The sequence below is a fragment of the Tenrec ecaudatus genome, chromosome X, assembly GCF_050624435.1.
Source record: "Tenrec ecaudatus isolate mTenEca1 chromosome X, mTenEca1.hap1, whole genome shotgun sequence".
Taxonomy (NCBI): Eukaryota; Metazoa; Chordata; class Mammalia; order Afrosoricida; family Tenrecidae; genus Tenrec; species Tenrec ecaudatus.
The window spans coordinates 82,040,255-82,060,178 of record NC_134548.1 but is presented as its reverse complement, the minus strand read 5'-3'; the positions used below and the strand labels follow the sequence as shown (position 1 = coordinate 82,060,178).

The 19,924-nt window shown below is 41.4% G+C and overlaps 1 protein-coding gene and 1 long non-coding RNA gene across 3 annotated transcripts in view; one reads left to right on the top strand and one right to left on the bottom strand.

Moving 5' to 3' along the window:
* CHIC1 (cysteine rich hydrophobic domain 1) overlaps positions 1–15,170 on the bottom strand; it is a 104,356-nt gene extending 89,186 nt beyond the window's left edge. The window contains exons 1-2 of the mRNA XM_075538592.1: positions 15,112–15,170; positions 14,355–15,030 (exon numbers count right to left, since the gene is read on the bottom strand). Of these exons, the coding sequence (XP_075394707.1) occupies positions 14,355–14,611 (257 nt within the window). The 5' untranslated portion in view covers positions 14,612–15,030; positions 15,112–15,170. The remainder of the gene's footprint in view (positions 1–14,354; positions 15,031–15,111) is intronic.
* The window catches only part of LOC142433942 (uncharacterized), a 44,984-nt gene continuing 39,402 nt past the window's right edge, over positions 14,343–19,924 (top strand). For both annotated transcript variants that reach the window (XR_012781099.1, XR_012781100.1), the window contains exons 1-2: positions 14,343–14,666; positions 16,742–16,851. This is a non-coding gene — a long non-coding RNA (uncharacterized LOC142433942). The remainder of the gene's footprint in view (positions 14,667–16,741; positions 16,852–19,924) is intronic.

Genomic DNA, 19,924 nt, shown 5'->3' with positions numbered 1-19,924 from the left:
ATATCGACACTCGTAAGGTTCAACAATTTTATACTAGCCCGAAGACCCTTCTACTCACAGATGTGGACCTTCACCTCTTGTCTTGGAATCAGAATCGCAGCAATCGCCCCCCCCCCCGCACTCCCCCCACCTCCGGGTGCTGCAGTTCAAACCTCCAACCCTATTTCTAATAATACCAACACCACCCCGCCTCCCCAAACTCCTATAATCGTCAATGATGTTCCCCTTTATTTACCTCCTGGCACAACCCAAGTTCCGTTTTGTTACTCCACGCCGTCCTCATCTCTTTGTAATAAGTCACTCTCACTTACAACAGAAGCAGTTGCGCCCAATGGTTTTTTCTTTTGTTGTAATCATACCCTCACAAAACATTTGAATGCTTCCCTTCCGTCTTCCTTATGGTGTATGCCTGTTACTTTGGTGCCCCAATTAGCTGTTTATACCACCACTGAATTTCAATCTAAAATTTCTCCTCACCCCCTTTCCAAGTCAAAAAGAGCTATTTTTCTCCCTGTCTTAATGGCCCTTTCATTGGCCTCCTCTGTCGCCGCTGTTGGTTTTGGAGGAGGAGCACTTGGACATTCTATCACCGCCACCAACGATCTGGCCGCTCGCCTTCAAGAAGCTCTGGATGACTCTGCACAGTCTCTGGCGTCTCTCCAACGAAACATCAACTCTTTAGCTCAAGTTGTTCTGCAAAATCGGCGCGCACTGGACCTTATTACAGCCAAAAAGGGGGGTACTTGTCTGTTTTTACAAGAAGAATGTTGTTACTATATTAATGACTGGATTAGTTGAGGAACGGGTAAACAATCTCAATAAGATCAGTAAGGAATTACTTAATTTCGGACGCCCGCCCCAAATTCGCTCAACTCAATGAATTGGTGGTCTTCGCAGTTATTTTCATTTCTTGCCCCCTTTATAGGGCCAGTAATTGTTTTGCTTGTTGTAATTTCATTGGGGCCCGTCATCTTTAACAAACTTATGTCTTTTATCAAACAACAAATAGAGGCCATCCAGGCTAAGCCCATACAGGTCCATTACCATCGCCTTGAGATGATTAGTCGGGGTGGCTCGGTATCTGACGATGAGTATGCTGTCACCGGTAAGACCCTCCGCCCTCATGAGGTGAGTTGGATAGCCAATGACGGGTAAGACTGGGTGCCCCTGACACCAACCTAAGACAGGCCTTTGTTCGTCTCCACCTAAGGTGGATAAGATGCGTTCACAGAAGCCAAAGATGGGTAAGGGTCAGAGCCGCACCTGGCAACCTAAGACAGGCACAACTCCCTAAGGGAATCTCTCATTTTCTAAATACATAAAACAAAAAAGGAGGACCTGTTGGGAGCCGATAGCCATTAAGACCCTGGCCTCAGACACGTAGCCGCTTTCTAACAGCAAGGCTTTGTGTCCTGCCCAACTTCGCCCCCACATTCCAAGCTACTGTAGCATGGGCAGTTGTGATAACTGACCTTGTTGCCATTAGTCAAAGTGCTGAGCACCCATTGAACTGCAGATATACCACATTAGGAACATAGTGATAAGTTCACCTGGTACGTCACCACGACATCTTTGAGTACTGTTGCACACCCTTTGTACCTTATTGGGAACATGTGGCTGATTGGTTGTTGTACAGTGTGTGGTTGTTACACAGTGTGCTTCATTGGAATATGTGCCTCCCACTTCCTTCTCTGTTGTGAATATATACCCAGAGTTTTGGAAAAATAAACGGGCTTGATCAGCACTTGTCTTGCCCCATGTCTCTGTTTCTTTTTCCCATCCAGGTTCGTTGCCCCTCCAGGTCACTGTGTGAGGGTCTCGCTGGACGAGACCCTAACACGGTATGGGCACAGAATATTTAAAGTACCATGGACTGCCAAAAGAACAAATGAATCTTTCCTGGAAGAAGTGTAAACTGCATGCTCCGTAGAAGTGAAGCCGAAAGACTTCTCAAATACTTTGGACATTTTATCAAAAGGGACCAGTTCCTGGAAAACACCATCATGCTTGGTTAATAAAAAAGAGAAAGATTCTCAACGAGATGAACTAACAGAGAGGCTGAAGCAATGGCTCAAATGAACAATTTTGAGGATGGTGCTAGACCAGGTAGCTGGACCTTATTTCCATTCTGTTATACATAGGGTCACTATAAGTCTAACAAGAACTCTTCCCTGAACAATCTTCCCCTCCCCTTTTTATTTATATTGTGTCAATACAGCAGCTTTGGCACCGTAAGGAGACTCAAAATATATTTATTTTCTTTTTGTCAAACCAATGATGTTACATTACTTATTGTTAAACTTTCAGTGCAGATGCATAAAAACCAAGGAAGAAATCAGATATTTGCCAATACAACAGCTATTGAGTCTGGGTAAATGTGGTGTGCATGCATGTCATCATTTGAGGAGCTCCTCTGGAGTTGTACCTCATCTTAATTCCAGTTTTCATTCAGATCCACTGGGGAATGGGCCGATTCTGCTTTTGTTTCTTGGCCAGGAATCTCTTGATCCTGAAAGTCTTATGAGATGACATTGTGAAGATGGAAAATCATCACACTCAGCATGGGGGAGAAATGGAGAGCAAATTGTGTTCATTTTCTATGTTATTTGAATCTGGGGAACAAAAAGGTGTCTGAAGAGTTGTAGGGTTGACAGGATAAGGTTTCCCAAAGAAATTATTCTAAGATAGCCCTTGGTACTCTTAAAGAACAATGATAACTTGCATGGTTATGACGGGAAAAAATGCCTTAGCACAACTTTGCTGGTTTTTTCCACCAATGCAGTCTTCAGTTTTCTTAAAACTTCATAATAAGCTCTTGTGATCATCCTATCTCCTTTGAGAAAATCTATCCAGAATACCCTTTTGAATCCCCCAATTCAGTTACTATAACCTTATAACCTGATTTCTCTTCCTTGAAGCTCCCCTGGGAAGCCACAATTTTGATTGAATCTTTTTTAAAAAGTACCCTATTAGAGTAGGACAAGTGTTTTCCTGAAAGAACTTGTCTGCAGCCACCCACTGATGGCAGAGATATCTCTAAATATATTTTGTTTTAAATAATATTGTACACGTATGAACTGGGACGCTGGTAGCATTGCTATTTGATTTACCCTTGTACTAGGAAAATGTTGAAATGGCTGCTGCGCAATAAACACCATGGCTCTGTTTCATAAAAAAAGAGATCATTAAGTCAAGAACTGTGAAACTAGTACTCGCTCAACACAAGAACACTTTGTTTTAATAACCTGGCATTCTGTGATGCTCACCTTCCTGACACAAGTGTTGAAGACAAGATGGATGCATAAGCAAATGTGGTAAATAAAGCTGATGGTGCCTGGCTATCAAAAGATATAGTGTCTAAGGTCTTAGAAGATAAGGCTTGAAGATAAACAAGCAGCCATCTAGCTGAGAAGCAACAAAGCCCCCATGGAAGAAACAACACTAGCCTGTGTGATCATGAGGTGTTGATGGGATCTGGTATCAGGCATCAAAGACCCAGAACAAAAAAATCATATCAATATGAATGAGGGGTAGTGCAGAGTGAAGACCCGAAGCACATCTGTAGACAATTAGACATTCCCTTACAGAAGGGTCACAAGGAAGAGACAAGCGAGTCAGGGTGCAGTATTAAACCAATGAAACATACAACTTTCCTCTAGTTCTTTAATGCTTCCCCTCCCCCCGATCCCCAACTATCATGACCCCAATTCTACTTTACCAATCCGATTAGACCAAAGCATGTACACGGGTACCTACAAGAGCTGTAAATACAAAGAATCCAGGACAGATAAACCCCTCAGCACCAATAAAGAGAATAGAGATACCGGGAGGGGAGGGGAAGATTGGGGGAGAACGGGGAAAGCAATCATAATGATCTACATATAACCCCTTCCTAGGGGTATAGACAACAGAAAAGTGGGTGAAGTGTGACAGCAGTTGGTATAAGACATGGGGGGAGAAATGATAAATTATCAAGGATTCATGATGGAGGGAGGCACGAGGGGGAAATGAGTAGAAAGAAAATGTCTTGAAAATGATGATGGCAACATATGTACAAAAGTCTTTGACACAATGGATGTATGTATGAATTGTGATTAAGAGCTGTATGAGCCCCCAATAAAATTATTTTCTTTTTTAAAGAAAAAAACCCTGTGAATCTACAGAAGCTATAAAAGCTCATCTATTCACTACTGGTCAAGGACCGACGTTATCCAAGACAGGAACTCTTTGGCATTAAATGAACTCAGGAACTACTCACATTGTTATATTATCAACTTCAATAATGTTTACATGAGTATTTTATTTGTCAAATGTCTTCATTGCTTAAGCTGTACAAAACGCTTCTTCAGAGTACAGGAATTTGAGGAAAATAGGGCTAGGTCCTCTTAGGTTTTATCCCTCTTCTTTCCCTCCTCAAACCCTTCACGGTTTTTCATCTTTTGAGCATGGCTACACATCAACCTTTCAACCCTTCAAATAAGTTCAAGTACTCAGGTTGTTTAAGAAAGATAGGGGAGTATAATAACAAAATGAATTATAGAAAGTTCTGTCAACATGGAACATGATTTCATGAGAAAGCTATGCATCTATAGTAACACTGAATCTGACAGCATGCCTATTGAATTCGATTTACTATACCAAGGAAATAGAGTTCCACTGGGACTATGATTTAGGTATTGGGAAACTAAAGGTTGGTTGGTGTTTCAAACCCACCAGCACTCCCAGGGAAAAAATGAGGCTGTCTGCCCCCATAAAGATTTAGAGTCTTAGAAACCCTGTACAGGATCATTGCACAAGATCACTACTTTACTTGATTATAGTGGTTTTGGTTATACTACAAAAAAGTAAGTCTATGCTATAAAATTGAAAGTGATTTTTAAATTTTTATTTCAATTTCTTTAGTTTTTATATGGAAATAATCTTACCTTACAATGTCAAAGTATTCTAGCTTCATCACTCTCCAAATCTTATTAAATATTCACCTTAGGTCAACACAATTTAAGAATGTATTACTGTAGTTTTTCATACTACAGTAAAAGTATTCATCCTGATTTGAGAAGCATTAACATTTGTAATGCTCTCTGAATTTTTTCAGAAATGCACTGGCTGGCAAATTTGGTTCTATCTTTAATTCTCTATCTATTTACTTCAGCTCCCATATTAATTTAATGTACTAATATTATAGACCCCTACAAACTAGAAACTTATCATATTTACTGACTTCATAGGTCAATATCTCTATATTTTAATTATTCAGAGTTTGACCATTTCAACAAGAAAAAAATTTCATAAGATTCAATTTTCCTTATATTTCAATACATTTGCTTTAAATATTTATTCACCCCACAAATTGAAGAAGTGATAGATAGTAAGTGATTTCACTCACATTGTAGTATTTCTGAAATACTTTATATTTCCAAGAGAATTTAATTTAGTCACTGTTTTTTTCAATGCAGGAAAAGACCTCAAAATAAACACACATAGTCATTATCTCAGAAATGGAAATTCACAAGGGAACAACAAGCGAACAAAAATTACTGGAGAAAAGGGTGTAGGATGCCTAGTGAGGCTTAATCAGGGGCAATGTAACAATGAGAAATTACTAAACCCAAATGAAGGCCATACATGATTGTGGGACAAAAGGAAATTAAAAGGAAGTAGAGGAAAGAACCAGGAGGCAAAGGATATTTAGAGAGGTCTAAATACAGGCATGTAAGTATATTTATATATAATGATAGGGAAATAGACCTATGTACTTATATCTTATGTCAAGAATTAAGGTAGCAGACGGACATTGGGCCTGGATTCAAGTACACCCTCAACACAAGAACACTTTGTTCTAATAATCCGGCACTCTGAGATGCTCACCTTCCTGACACAATTGTTGAAGACAAAATGGGTGCATAAGCAAATGTAGTGAAGAAAGCTGATTGTGCCCGGTTATCAAAAGATAAGCATCTGGGGTCTTAAATACTTGAAGTCAAACAAGCAGCCATCTAGCTGAGAAGCAACCAAGCACACATGGAAGAAGCACCCCAGCCTGGGTGATCATGAGGTGTCGATGGAATCAGGTATCAGACATCTAAAACCCATAACAAAAATCATACTAATGTGAATGAGAGGGCGGCATGGAGTGGAGACCGAAAGCCCATCTGTAGACAATTGGACATCCCCTCATAGAAGGGTCACAAGGAAGAGATGAGCTAATCGGTGCAATACAGCACTGATGAAACATACAACTTTCCTCTAGTTCTTTAATGCTTCCTCCCTCCCAATAATATGACCTCAATTCTACCTTACAAATAGGATTAGACCAGAACTTGCACACTGCTAGATAAGAGCCCGAAACACAGGGAATCCAGGATAGATAAACCTCTCAGGGCCAACAATGAGAATAGAGATATCAGGAAGATAAGGGGAAGGTGGGGGGACAAAGAGGGAATCAATCACAAGGATCAATATAGAACCCCCTCCCAGGGGGACAAACAACAGAAAAGTAGGTGAAGGGTGACAGAGGACAATGTAAGATAAGAAAATAATAACCTATAACTTATCAAGGGTTCATGTGGGAGGGAGGGGGAAAATGAGGAGCTGATATCAAGGGCTCAAGTAGAATGAAAATGCTTTGAAAATTATGATGGCAACATATGTACAAATGTGCTTGACACAATGGATGAATGTATGGATTGTGATAAAAGATGTAAGAGTCCCCAATAAAAGTATTTCATAATAATAAAAAGAAATGGAAATTCAATATGCATTTTATAAAGTATGTAATTAGCATCATTACATTATTCAACTTGAGAAATTATTGTCATGAATTTCATGCTAAAATATTAATATCTTGTTAAACAAACAAGATAGCCAAATGTTAAGATGACTACCTTAACAAAAATGTCAGAGGTAAGGCCATGGCACCTTCCTCATTATCCCCACTGGAACTGGGCATAATGTATCAGTATACATTTATGCTCAGAATCAAATGCCCTGAAAAGCATGATTCAAATAACTTGTACTTTCCAAGGGCTTGCAACACAGTGGACTGTGTTGTACTGTGGTGGACATACTGTTGGTAGAGTAAGTCAAGTCACATAACTCAGTTAAACTAAGTGTATATTTCCAGCTAGGCAATGTGCCAACACTGGAGAATTTAGAGGGGGCCAGTCATTGTTCCTACCATTGAAGGCTACAATTGAGTATGGGCAACAAAAATGTACTGGAGGTAGTGACATATGGAAATTAGGTGGGGGAGGTGGATACTGACATTCTAGATGGACGTCCCATCTTGAGCAGAAGCAAAAAGGTAAGAAACAGAATGCTGTGAACAAATAAATACAAGCAATAGGGGAATCGCAAATTAAGCTGATATATAGGCATGTCTATCTTACTAAGGGTTCTGTATCGTATGCTATGAACCTTTGAGTCTACCCTGCAGGTGAAAGTAAAGCCACAGAATATTTAACAGAGAAGTGGTTGGGTTAGATCTGCACTCTTGGTACCTCAACCTAGCAGCAGGCTGAAAGATGGGTGTGAGGATGATAATGGCAAACACAAGATGAGCAGCGAGGGTGGTAAAAAGAGTCTGAATCAGGGAAGTGGTGGTGTGGAGGAAAATAATAAATACTTAAGTTACATAATACTTGCTTAGCCTTGGAAAATGAGGAAAGTTCAAGAATGGGTCAGGGGAAAAATACATTCAACTGAATCTGTAGAACACAGGGGGCAATACATAAATAGGAGTGTTTTTGTTGGTTGAGTGTTTGGGGTGAAGTGTGAGGGGATGTGTGGGGATAAATTCTGTTTAGAACAAGTTGAATTTACAATAATGATGGGCTATACGTTCAAGAAACCCAGAAAATAGCTAGATGAGGATTTTAATAAAGTCTGCTACAGATAAACTGTTTGAAAGAAACCAGGTAGTTGAAAGTATGAGAAACAAGATGCAGCTACCAAGAGAAAGTTGTTCAGTGCCACCAAGTCGGTTCCGACCCATGGTGACCCTGTGCACAACAGAACAAAACACTGCACGGTCCTCTGTCATCCTCACAATTGTTCCTGTGCCCGAGCCCATTTTTGCAGCCATTATGTCAATCCATCTTGTTGAGGGCCTTCCTCTTTTGCGCTGTCCTTCCACTTCACCAAGCATGATTTTCTTTTCCAGGTATTGCTCTCTCCTGACAATATGTCCAAATTATGCAAGACAGTCTCACCATCCTTGCCTCCAAGGTACACTCTGGCCATACTTCTTCCAGGGCAGATTGGTTTGTCCTTTTAGCAAGTTATGGTATTTTCAATATTCTCCAGCACCATTCAAATGCATTGTTTCTTCTTCAGCTTTCCTTATTAATTGTCCAAATTTCACATGCATTTGAGGCAATGGAACATAGCATGACTTGGGTCAGTTGCACTGTAATCCTCAAAGTAACATCCTTGCTTTTCAATACTCTAAAGAGGTCTTGTGCAGCAGATTTACCCAATGTAATGCAGCTTCCATGAGCATTGATTGTGGGTCCAAGCCAAACAAAATCCTGAATTTGTGGAGGACTGAGAGAAGGTGGAAGGTAAGAGTGAGAAGTTGAGAACAAAATCCTGGAGCTCACTATTATTTGGGGGAAGAGGAGCCTATGAATGAGAGACAGAAGAAAACTCCAGAGAAATTTGAGGGAAACCGAGGAGAGTGAACTGGCCAGATTTCCGAAATTTTGCTTAGTAGCAACATGATTTATTTTATTTTAAATGATTAAAAAACACCAGAACTTTATGTCTTTATCAAGGAATGTACTTCCAGATCAACTAAAGCTGCAGTACTCCTGATGGGACACAATTTTCTGTGACCCACTTTGCCCCTAAAGGTTTGTGGGTTTGTGACCTTTAGAACAGAAACTTATCAAAGGGAATCATTATAAGTGTCAAATGCAACAAATAGCCTAAGAAAGAACGAACGATGTCCACCGATTTGTCAACAAGAAAGTTATGGAGATCTTAATGAGGTCAGTCCCCCTGTAGTTGTGGTAGTGCGATCCAGATTACCAAGGTTGAAGAGGAAGCAGACATGGTGAATATAGTCTCTTAAAAATTTGGAGCAGAGTGGAGACCCAAAGCCCATTCGTCGGCCACTGGAGATCCCCTCACAGAGAGGTCTAGGGGAGGAGATGAGTCAGTCAGGGTGCGATGTAGTACTGATGAAGAACACAGCTTTCCCCCAGATCCTGGATGCCTCCTCCCCCAACTACCATGATCCGAATTCTACCTTGCAAGACTGGATAGAGCAGAGGATGTACACTGGTGCATATAGGAGCTGGAAGCACAGGGAATCCAGGGTGGATGATACCTTCAGGACCAGGGGTGTGAGGGGTGATACTGGGGGGGTAGAGGGTGAGTGGGTTGGAAAGAGGAAACCAATTACAAGGATCTACATGTGACCTCCTCCCTGGGGGAGGGACAACAGAGAAGTGGGTGAAGGGAGACGCCGGATAGGGCAAGATATGACAAAATAATAATCTATAAATTATCAAGGGCTCATGAGGGAGGGGGGAGCTGGGAGGGAAGGAAAAAAAAGAGGACCTGATGCAAAGGGCTTAAGTAGAGAGAAAATGCTCTGAAAATGATTAGGGAAAAGAATGTACAGATGTGCTTTATACAATTGATGTATGTATATGTATGGATTGTGATAAGAGTTGTATGAGCCCCTAATAAAATGTTTGAAATAATAAAATAACCTTCCAATCCCCCCCCCCCAAAATATTTGGAGCAGGTTGGATGTGGATTAAGGAAGCCTTTTTGCTTTATTTTGTTTTAAAGTGTGAAAGCACTCTGAGCAGGGTTATAGGATAAGCTTGTTACGAGGCAAAGAAAGAGGCCGGGTGCTGATGGATCAAGACTGACTAGACGGCTGAAGAAGGGCATGCAAGGGTCTGAAGGGGCTCCTTGATCTCTGAGGCAGAGAGCACAGGAACTCAGACCTACCTAAATTTAATGTGGGCCTTTCAGGAGGAAAGTGACATGCTTAAACTGTGTTTTAAGAAAATTAGTTTGGCTCAAGCAAACAGGATGGATTAGAGTGGGGAAAGGTTGCAGATTAGTAGCAATATTTTAAACAAGAGATGATGGAAAAGCAAACTAATGTAGGAATACCAAAAATGAAAAGTGTACGCTACATTTCAACTGCATGATGACATAATTATGGGATAATCTAACATACAGTAATTGAAGGAGAAGCAAGGGCTATGATGACTCAAGGGTTTTGAGTGTTAATGTGGGAGACTGAACATGTGGTACCAGTATCAGAAATGCGGCAATTGTAAAGCATAGCTAATGTAGCGAGAGCGAAATAGTAGGGTCACAATATGCTGATTTGAGGTGCTAGCTCTGAAATTTTACAGTTTCAAAGGAACAGTATCCTATAGGATAGAACACCATATAGAAAATGGGGGAATTGGGCACTGTGTGAGAATATTTCACTGAGACGGAGGATATATGAATAGTTTAGAGCCAGTCTAACACTCCCACACCAGAAAAAAATGTCAAAGAAGTTTATATTTTAGCCATCGCAGGTTAAGATGGCTTTGGACACGTGATCAGGAGAGGCCAGTCCCTGGAAAAGGGCATCATGTTTGGTAAAGTAGAGGGGCAGCAAAAAGATAAATATCCTCGACAAGATGGATGGACCCAGTGGCTTCAATAACGGACTCTGACACAGGAACAATTGTGAGGATGGCGCAGGATCAGGGTTCCTAGGTAGCTGCTATGAGTTGGAACCAACTTAATGGTACCTAACAACAACAGGCTAAGTATTTTCTAAGAATTTTGGTTTATATGATAGAACCAAGACTTTACTCATATTCAGAAAAAAACTTTCTCCTAAACATTTAATGTTTTTCCAAATCCCAGACATTTTTCCTAGGTGACAGATGTACAATACAATTAAATTAAGTTTCCACAACCTAAATGCTCTTCCGTAGAAGAATGGATAAAGAAATTTTGGTACATACACACAATGGAATACTAAGCATCCCTAAAAGACAAAGCACCACATGGCATGTATAGACCTAGAAAATATTAAACCGAACGGAATTAGTCAATCACAAAAGGACAAATATTGTATGAACTATTGCTATAAGGAGAGAAACAAAGCAGACAAAGAAATTCAAAGCAAAGGAGAAAGGTTTTGGAGGTTACCAAAGTGGTTGCCTTGGTACCAAGGGAGGGAAAAAGAAGCCATGGGTTAGAGCAGTGATTCTCAACCTGTGAGTAACGACCCTTTGGGGGAGGGGGTCAAACGACCCTTTCCCAGAGGTCACCCGATTAGTAACAGTAGCAAAATTACAGCGATGAAGTAACAACGAAACTAATTTTATGGTTGGGGGGTCACCATAACATGAGGGACTGTATGAAAGGATCCCGGCATTGGGAAGGTTGAGAACCACTGGGCTAGAGGGTTGAAAGTATTAATTTGGGTGAAGGGGAAGATAGTAATCCCCAAGAGGGAGAAGAGAAATCAAAGGAGAAAGGTAGGGTAAGTTATCAAGGGGTTTTAGAAGTAGTTTCCAACCTATATAAGTAAGCTTCCAATCTATATAAATTGGTCTGTGATTAAAGTACTGATCTACTATGGTTTAGGTTTTGGCTTCAGTTAATTAATACTAACCATTTCTATTAGCACTACCACTTCACACTCCTAAATCTAGCTTTTTTTAAGGTGGGAGAGAATTTACACCTATCATAGGGGCTTGAACGTGGGGAATACCAGTGCTTTGCTTAGAAAATAGGTTGATTAAGTAATTCATTATGGCTGTATAACCAGTGGCATGGAACAACAATGACGTCTCAGGGAACTTAAATTATTTCTTTGCTCCTTCTTCATTTTCTGAATTTCAAAAAATACTAAGGGGCTGCACAAATGTCGCAGAGTCCATCGAACCTCCCCCGGCTACATAAGGGAGAAGTAGAATCCAACTGCACACAAACCCAAGGCTAATCGGCACAAGCAGAAGTCAGACATATCTCCACTCTCCATCTTTGTTTGCCTATTCTGAAACCCTCTGTTCCTCTCATCACACTCCAGTGTTTTGCTGTGTTCGATAATCCATTGCAATGGCCACATAGAACTCAAAGACAAAACTCATAATTATGGGGATTTATTAAGGATGTTCACAGGTTACAAGTCAGGACCAATAAACAGTAAGGATAGTCACTGGTCCACAGCAGCACCTCTTCTCAGCCAGCAGCCAAGCCTCTCTCTGGTGCTCAGCCTTTCAGCCACGTGGTTCCTCTTGGCTTCTGCCTCTGTGGGCCAGGTAGCCCAACTTCCTCTCTAACTCACAGTATCATAATCTCAGAGTTTCCCCTCTGTTCTGCCTCACGGTCTCTTTGCCTCGGCCTCTGTTCTTGGCCTGGAACCCTTTGCTTTGTCTCATGTACTCAGTGCTGCAGCTTCGGGTCTCAGCCCCCACCACTTTAGACAGGGGTCTCAAATGGGCTCCACCGGTGGGTCTTCTTCAGGTGCTTCTGGGATTTCTCTCTGTGTTAGAGATGGCTCTTATGTAGAGAAACAGCCTTGATGGAGGTGCGATTTTTGTTTTTCAGCAGACCATATCCCCAAGGAAACAAAACTTGGTGACTTGATTCACACCTCTAGTAAGGTAGAGACTCAGCATATATTACATCTTAAACCTGTCTATTAGCATAGTGGAGAACTCCCTACAAAATGAAATTATAACTACAGGCAGACATAGAGGCTAGGATTTGTAATACATTATATAATGGATTATGGCTAGAAGGGTTACATTAATTGCTATTTCAGAGGTTTAAGAGGTGTTAGAGTATAAAACTATGAACTGGATTAAGAAACCCTTTTCTGTTCAGTTATGTGGAACAATCTACAAAAATACCCTGATTGCCAGTAACCTGAGTGCCAGAATCATAATTAAGTGTGAGTAGCAAACTGTCTCCATAGTGACAAAAAGAAGGGAAATAAAACAGTCAAAAATCTAGTATCTGAATATTGTAGGCTATCTGTCAAATTATTAAACCAAGGCAAATTTTGTTTAAATTACCTAATAAAAAAGCAAGCCTAAAAGCCTCCCCAAACCCTCCACAATTCCTAAATGTTGATTAATACATTTCATGCAACAATTACAAAAGCACATTACAATAAAAATCTTCAACATGTAAAAATGAAAAGCCAACATAGGGATGTGGTACATATTATATGATTTCATATAATATGAACTCATTTGAAAGTCAAGGGCTAGGTGGTTCATTATCAAAATTAGAGGCAGCACGACTTTATAGGGAAAAGGGGGCCTATTTTGAAAATGTTGTAAAAGATGGCACGGCTAAGAGGATAAAAATAACATGATATTCAAGCTTCCACATATTTGCAGTCTTAGCACATTAAAAAAATGAGATTTAAGGGTTTTTTGTTTTTCTTTTTTGCTTTGCAACTATTAGGACGTTTTTATCCCTTTTATTTTCACAAAAATTAGCCACAATTTCAATTAAAAATAACCAACCAGAGGATTCCTTTCCATAGCTATTAAAGGATTACATATTTAATATTTGTGTCTACAAAATCCACTTGAGGCATATTAAGATTTTTCTGAGAACTGGAAAGGCCTCAGAAAGTATCTAATCCAAACCCCTCATGTATGGATGGAGAAATATAGGTGCAGAAATGAGAAGTAACCTGACCAAGGTCACAGGGCCAGCAAACAGCAACGCTGAGACTAGCTAGCATTCAAGAGATCTGATTCCCAAGCCATTGCTTTCTACTTGGCTGCCTCTCAAACGGAACCGCTAATGGCATACTACTTAAGGAATGTCAGAGCAAAGAGTGATCAAGATAGAGAAAGGATTATTGTATTCATTAGGATAGTCTTAGACAGGAAGAATGAATGAATATGGATGGATATGTTGTCCTAGTCACAAAATACACCATGGTTCTCTTTTGAAGAACAAACGTTTATGTCTTGTCACATGTCACCGCGGTCACCGTGTTCCATTATACACCAATTTTAGCAGCACTGAGCCCACTGCAGTTTAAAGACCAGTCTCTTGCAGGACACACAGACGAAAGCAGACTCCCCCACCCCCACCCCCCATCCCCCTACTCCAATGGCACGCTCTCGAAAACCCCTCAAGTTTATTTCCCATGCTTATTCTGATGGTGCATCAACTTACATTTCCCTTGCTATGTTTCCACCTACCCCTTGATTTCACCATTCAGACTACTTGTCCTTTTTCTCACCATACGCCCCAGTCCGCCCTCCCCCACTAGACAGGCCCCTCTACCACCTCATTTTTCCTTCTGCAAATCGCAGCCTTTTCGAACCCCACGGCCTTCTCGCGCTTACACAGTGATGTGGCCGGCGCCGCGAACCAACACCGGGTCTGGGGCATATCTTCGCAGATGCTCCTCGCTCACTACCCGCGGTGGGGGTGGCGCCTCCAGCGCTTCCTCCTCTTCTTCATCTTCCTCGTCGTCGTCGGGCCCCGAGACAGAGGACGACGATGGCGACGATGACGACGTTGCTGCTGCTTCCTCCTCCTCCTCCTCCTCCAGTTCCGAGATGGTGTCGAACTCCGCCATGTTGGGCAGCAGGATGCTCATCACGTGACCTCGCGATCGCCGCCACTCTCACAGCGAAGACTTCAAACCTGCTAAGGTACAGGAAAAGGAGGGGAACCGAATGAACGAAAAGAGGCCGGGGGCTGACAGGCGCTGAGGAGACGCGCCTGCGTGCTGGGGGCGACTCGGCAGGATGGAGGCGGTCGGAGGCGCAGGCACGGAGAGGAGCGCAGTCGGTGTACGCTTGCGCGGCTCCCGGTGAGGGGCTGTCAGAGGTGGACTGCAGGGAATTGTCGAGGTCCGGTCTGCCGGGTGCGCGGAGCTTCACGCTGTTCTCTGACTTCTGGTGCTGGTATGGGGGAGGGCAGAGCGAAAGATCGATGCTCGGGAACCTGGATGCCTCCCTGGTGAAAGCGCTGAGCTGCCCAGCAATAAGGTCTGCAGTTGGAGCCCACCAGAGGCTGAGCGGGAGAAAGAGGAGGGAGTTGGTTTACAACCTTGGAGACCTTAGGGAGCATCTGGCCCCTGCCCTGTGGGCTCACCATGAGTCAGAATCCGCAAGAGGGCAAGCCGCTTTGGTTTCATTACTACCGGAGCGCAGGAGGGTGAGGGAAAGTACATTCCTTAAAAGTGAGATTATGATGTTGCCCAACATGCATATCTCGAGATTGCCATGGTGTCTCAAGTCTTATACTCATCATTCGTGTTCAGCATTGCAGTTTAAAAGGCTGTGGCCTCAGAATCTTGCCCAAATCCTAAGAGATAGAGTGAGCACTTTTGTGAACACTTTACTGGAGAGGAGGCTTTCTATTACTTCTATGTAAAATTTATGGAGGATTTGCTGTCAGGAACCGTGCTTACTCTTCTATGTGCACGTCTCATGTATCTCGATGATCTCATTTTACAGATGGGAAATGTAGATGTCGAAAGGTTAAGTGTTTGTCCAAAGTCATGGCACTACTAAATGGCAGACCTGATTTTAATTTCGAGGTGTCTTCCATTTCCCAAAGCCAGTTCTCTTAACCAAAGGCAAATAGTCCCAAAATTGTTAGGAAAGGCTTTGGAGAGTGCTGCCTTTTGCACTGTTTCTTTAAAGATGAATCAGAACATGTATGCTTAATTTTTGTAGATTTTGTGGAGAATTTAACATCATCCATGGTCCAGACAATACCCAGACTCCTTCACACAGGCTCTCAACAAACCCATTAACAATCCTATTAAGTAATCATTATTATACCTGTTTTGTGGGTGAGAAAACTAACTCTCAGGAAATTTAACTCCCATAAGTTGCCACTTCTATGATCTTTTGTCACAGATTTTTGTATTTCATATATCCTGTCCTTTCTATTTTACACTCACTGACAAATAAATAGCACATATTTTGTTTCCAAACAGTGTCGCATGCTGTTTCATACTTGGCAACAATACAAAAATAACATGTCATAATTTTGGAGTCATTGAGACAGCAAAGAAAAACAGCTGCTGAGTAACAGAACAAACACTGCAATCCAGGGGTTCTAGTACCAGATTCACTGCTCTCCCCAACTACATGGTTAGTCTGGGAAGACATGCATAGACACTTTTGAATTTAAGACAAGGATTATATTGGTGTAAGTTTATGAGGGTGAAAGATGTTTCTCAAGTACAAATCATCATCATCAATAAGTTTGGGTTATTAAAGTGAGCAAACTCTCATTGTCTTCAATAGTTTGATTACTAGGCACTTTAAAAATAAGGTTTAACATTATCAATAAACAACGGAACTATTTGTAATAGACACAATGTTATTTGCTAGAAGTTATGATAATGGAAACATTAAACTTTAAAAAAACATTTCATTAGGGGCTCATACAACTCTTATCACAATCCATACATACATCAATTGTGTAAAGCACATTTGTACATTCATTGCCCTCATCATTCTCAAAATATTTGCTCCCCACCCAAGCCCCTGGCATCAGGTCCTCATTTTTTCACCTCCCTCCCCACTTCCCACTCCCCCCTCCCTCATGAACCCTTGATAATTTATAAATTATTATTTTGTTATATCTTGCTCTGTCCCATGTCTCCCTTCACCTACTTTTCTGTTGTCTGTCCCCCAGGGAGGAGGTCACATGTAGATCCTTGAAATCGGTTCCCGATTTCCAACCCGCTCTCTCTATTCCTTCCCAGTATCACCACTCCCACCACTGGTCCTGAGGGGATCATCCGTCCAGGATTCCCTGTGTTTCCAGTTCCCATCTGTACCAGTTTGCATCCTCTGGTCTAGCCAGACTTGGAAGGTAGGATTCGGATCATAACAGAGGGGATGGGGTGGGGGGGAGGAAGCATTTAGGAACTAGAGGAAAGTTGTATTATTCATCGTTGCTACATAGCACCCTGACTGGCTGGTCTCCTCCCTGAGATCCTTCTGTAAGGGATGACCAGTGATCTACAAATGGGCTTTAGGTCTCCACTCCGCACTCCCCCACGCCCCCATTCACTATGGTAAGATTTTTTGCTCTGATGATGCCTAATACCTGATCCCGTGACACCTTGTGATCCCACAGGCTGGTGTGCTTCTTCCATGTGGGCTTTGCTGCTTCTGAGCTAGATGACTGATTGTTTACCTTCAAGCCTTTAAGACCTCAGACGCTATATCTCCATCAGCTTTCTTCGCCACATTTGCTTATGCACCCATTTGTCTTCAGTAGTCGTATCAGGGAGGTGAGCACACAATGATATGATTTTTTGTTCTTTGATGCCTGATAACTGATGCTATATCTTTTGATAGCCGGGCACCATCAGGTTTCTTCACCACATTTGGTTGTTCACCCACTTTGTCTTCAGCTCTTCCTCTTTTTCACTGTCCCTCTACTTTACCAAGCATGATGTCATTCTCCAAGGACTGCTCTCTCCTGACAACATGTTCAAAATACGTGAAATGAAGTCTCACCATCCTTTCCTCTAAGGAGCACTCTGGGTGAACTTTTTCCAAGACAGATCTGTTTATCTTTTTAGCAATCCATGGAACTTTCAGTATTTTTCTCCAGCGCCATAATATAAATGCTTAAATTCTTCACTCTTTTTAATTCAATGTCCAATTTTCACATTTATATGAGGAAATTGAAAATACCACTGCTTGGGTTGGGTGGTGGGCATACCTTAGTCCTCAAAGTAATCTCCCTGCCTTTCAGCACACCAATGAGGTCTTATGCAATCGATTTATCCAATGCAATAAGTTGATTGATGGCTTGATGGCTGCTTCCATGAACATTGATTGTGGATTCACAAAAGACGAAATCCTTGACAATTTCAATCTTTTTTCCATGTATCATGATGTCACCTACTAGTGCAGTTATCAGGATTTTATAATGTACAATGTTAGCCCAGTTTGACTAGAGAAACAAATTCACAGACACTCATATGTGTGTAAGAAAGAGCTTTTTATAAAAGAGCAATTGTGTATTGAGAAAACATCCCAGTCCAGTCCAGATCAAGTCCATAAGTCTGATATTAGTCCATATGTCCGAGACCAGTCTATAAAATCCTCTTCAGACTCACGAAACACATGCAATGACACCGAATGCAGGAAGATCACAGACCAGTTGGTCTGAAATCTTGTGGATCCTGTGACCGTGGAAACATCTCCACATGGGTCTCCACATGGTCCCTTAGCTCCAGGGTTCTGGCTCCATAGCTTAGTTCCTTCTGGCTTATCATCAGTAATGTGAAGTAGAGAGACTGGGTCTGGTCTCCAGTGAGCTATTTATCTCCGTTGTGCCTTCACATGATGTCATCAAGTTGTGACCTGATTGACAGCCTAGATTCTACCCTTTCACTCAAGTTGATAGGTGATTATGTAACTGCCACACATACTGAAGGCTGCAATCCTTGATCTTCATCAGCATGTACTTCAAGTCCTCCTCACTTTCAGCCATCCAGGTTGTGTCATCTGTGTTTTGCAGCTTATTAATAAGCCCTTTTCCAATCCTGATGTCATATTATTCTTCCTATAAGCCAGCTTCTCTGCTGATTTGCTCTGTATAAGATAGAATACGTATTGTTAGAGGATACAATTCTGACATCTTTCCTTATTTTAAACCATGCAGTGTTCCCTTGTTCTCTTTGCCCAACTGCCTCTTGATCCATGAATCACGTGATTCATGACTCACTCCCCGGTTCTGCACAATTCTCACAATTGTTGTTATGTTTGAGCCCATTTTTGCTACCACTGTGTCAATCCATCTCACTGAAGGTCTTCTCATGCCCTTCTACATTAGCATTCATGATGTTTTTTTTCCCCCCAGAGACTAGTCTGTCCTGATAACATGTCCAAAGTTCATGAGATGAGGTCTCACGATCCTCACTTTCAGGAGGATTCTGGCTATACTTCTTCCAAGACAGATTTGTTTGTTCTTTTATCAATTCATAGTACTTTCTATTTCCTATGTGAGTGCCATAGTTTAAATGCATCAAGTCTTGTTTGGACTCCTTATTCAGTATCAAACTTTCATCTGAATGTGAGGCATTAAAAAATACCATGGCTTGGGTCAGGCCATCCTAGTCCTCAAAGTGACATCCATGTTCTTCAAGATTTTAAAGAATGTGAAGCAAGTTGTTTTCTTGACTGCTGCTTCCATAAACATTGATTGTCAATCCAAGCAAGATGAAATCCTTGACAACGTCAATCCTTTCTCTGTTTTCTATTGGGCCAGTTGTAAAGATTTTGGTTTTCTTTACATTGATTTGCAATACTGAAGGCTAAAGTCCTTGATCTTTATCAGCAAGTCCTTCAAGTCTTCCTCACTTTTAATAAGCAAGATTATGTCATCTGCATATCACAAGTTGTTAATAAACCTTCCTCCAATCCTGATGCCAAGATTTTCTTCATGCATTTCAGTTTTTCTGGTTATTTGCTCAACATACAGATTGAATAAGTATGGTGAGAGGATACAACCCTGAAGCACATCTTTCTTGATTTTAAACCATGCAGTATACCCTTGTTCTGTTCATACAACTTCCTCTTGATCCATGTTTTTCATGAGCACAATGAAGAGTTCTGGATCTTTCACCTTCTCTGTTATGACCCACAGAGTTAAATATCTTGGCATACTTAGTAAAACACAAGTAAATACCTTTCTGGTTTATTAATTATAAATTTAATATTGCTTAAATAGTAACTTAAAAATCATTTTATTGGGGGCTTGTACAACTCTTAACACAATCCATACATACATACATACATACATTGTTTCAAGCACATTTATACATATGTTGCCACCATCCTTTTCAAAGCATTCTCTTTCTACTTGAGCCCTTTGTAACAACTCTTCATTTTTTCCCCTTCCCTCCCCTGCCCTCCTTCATGAACCC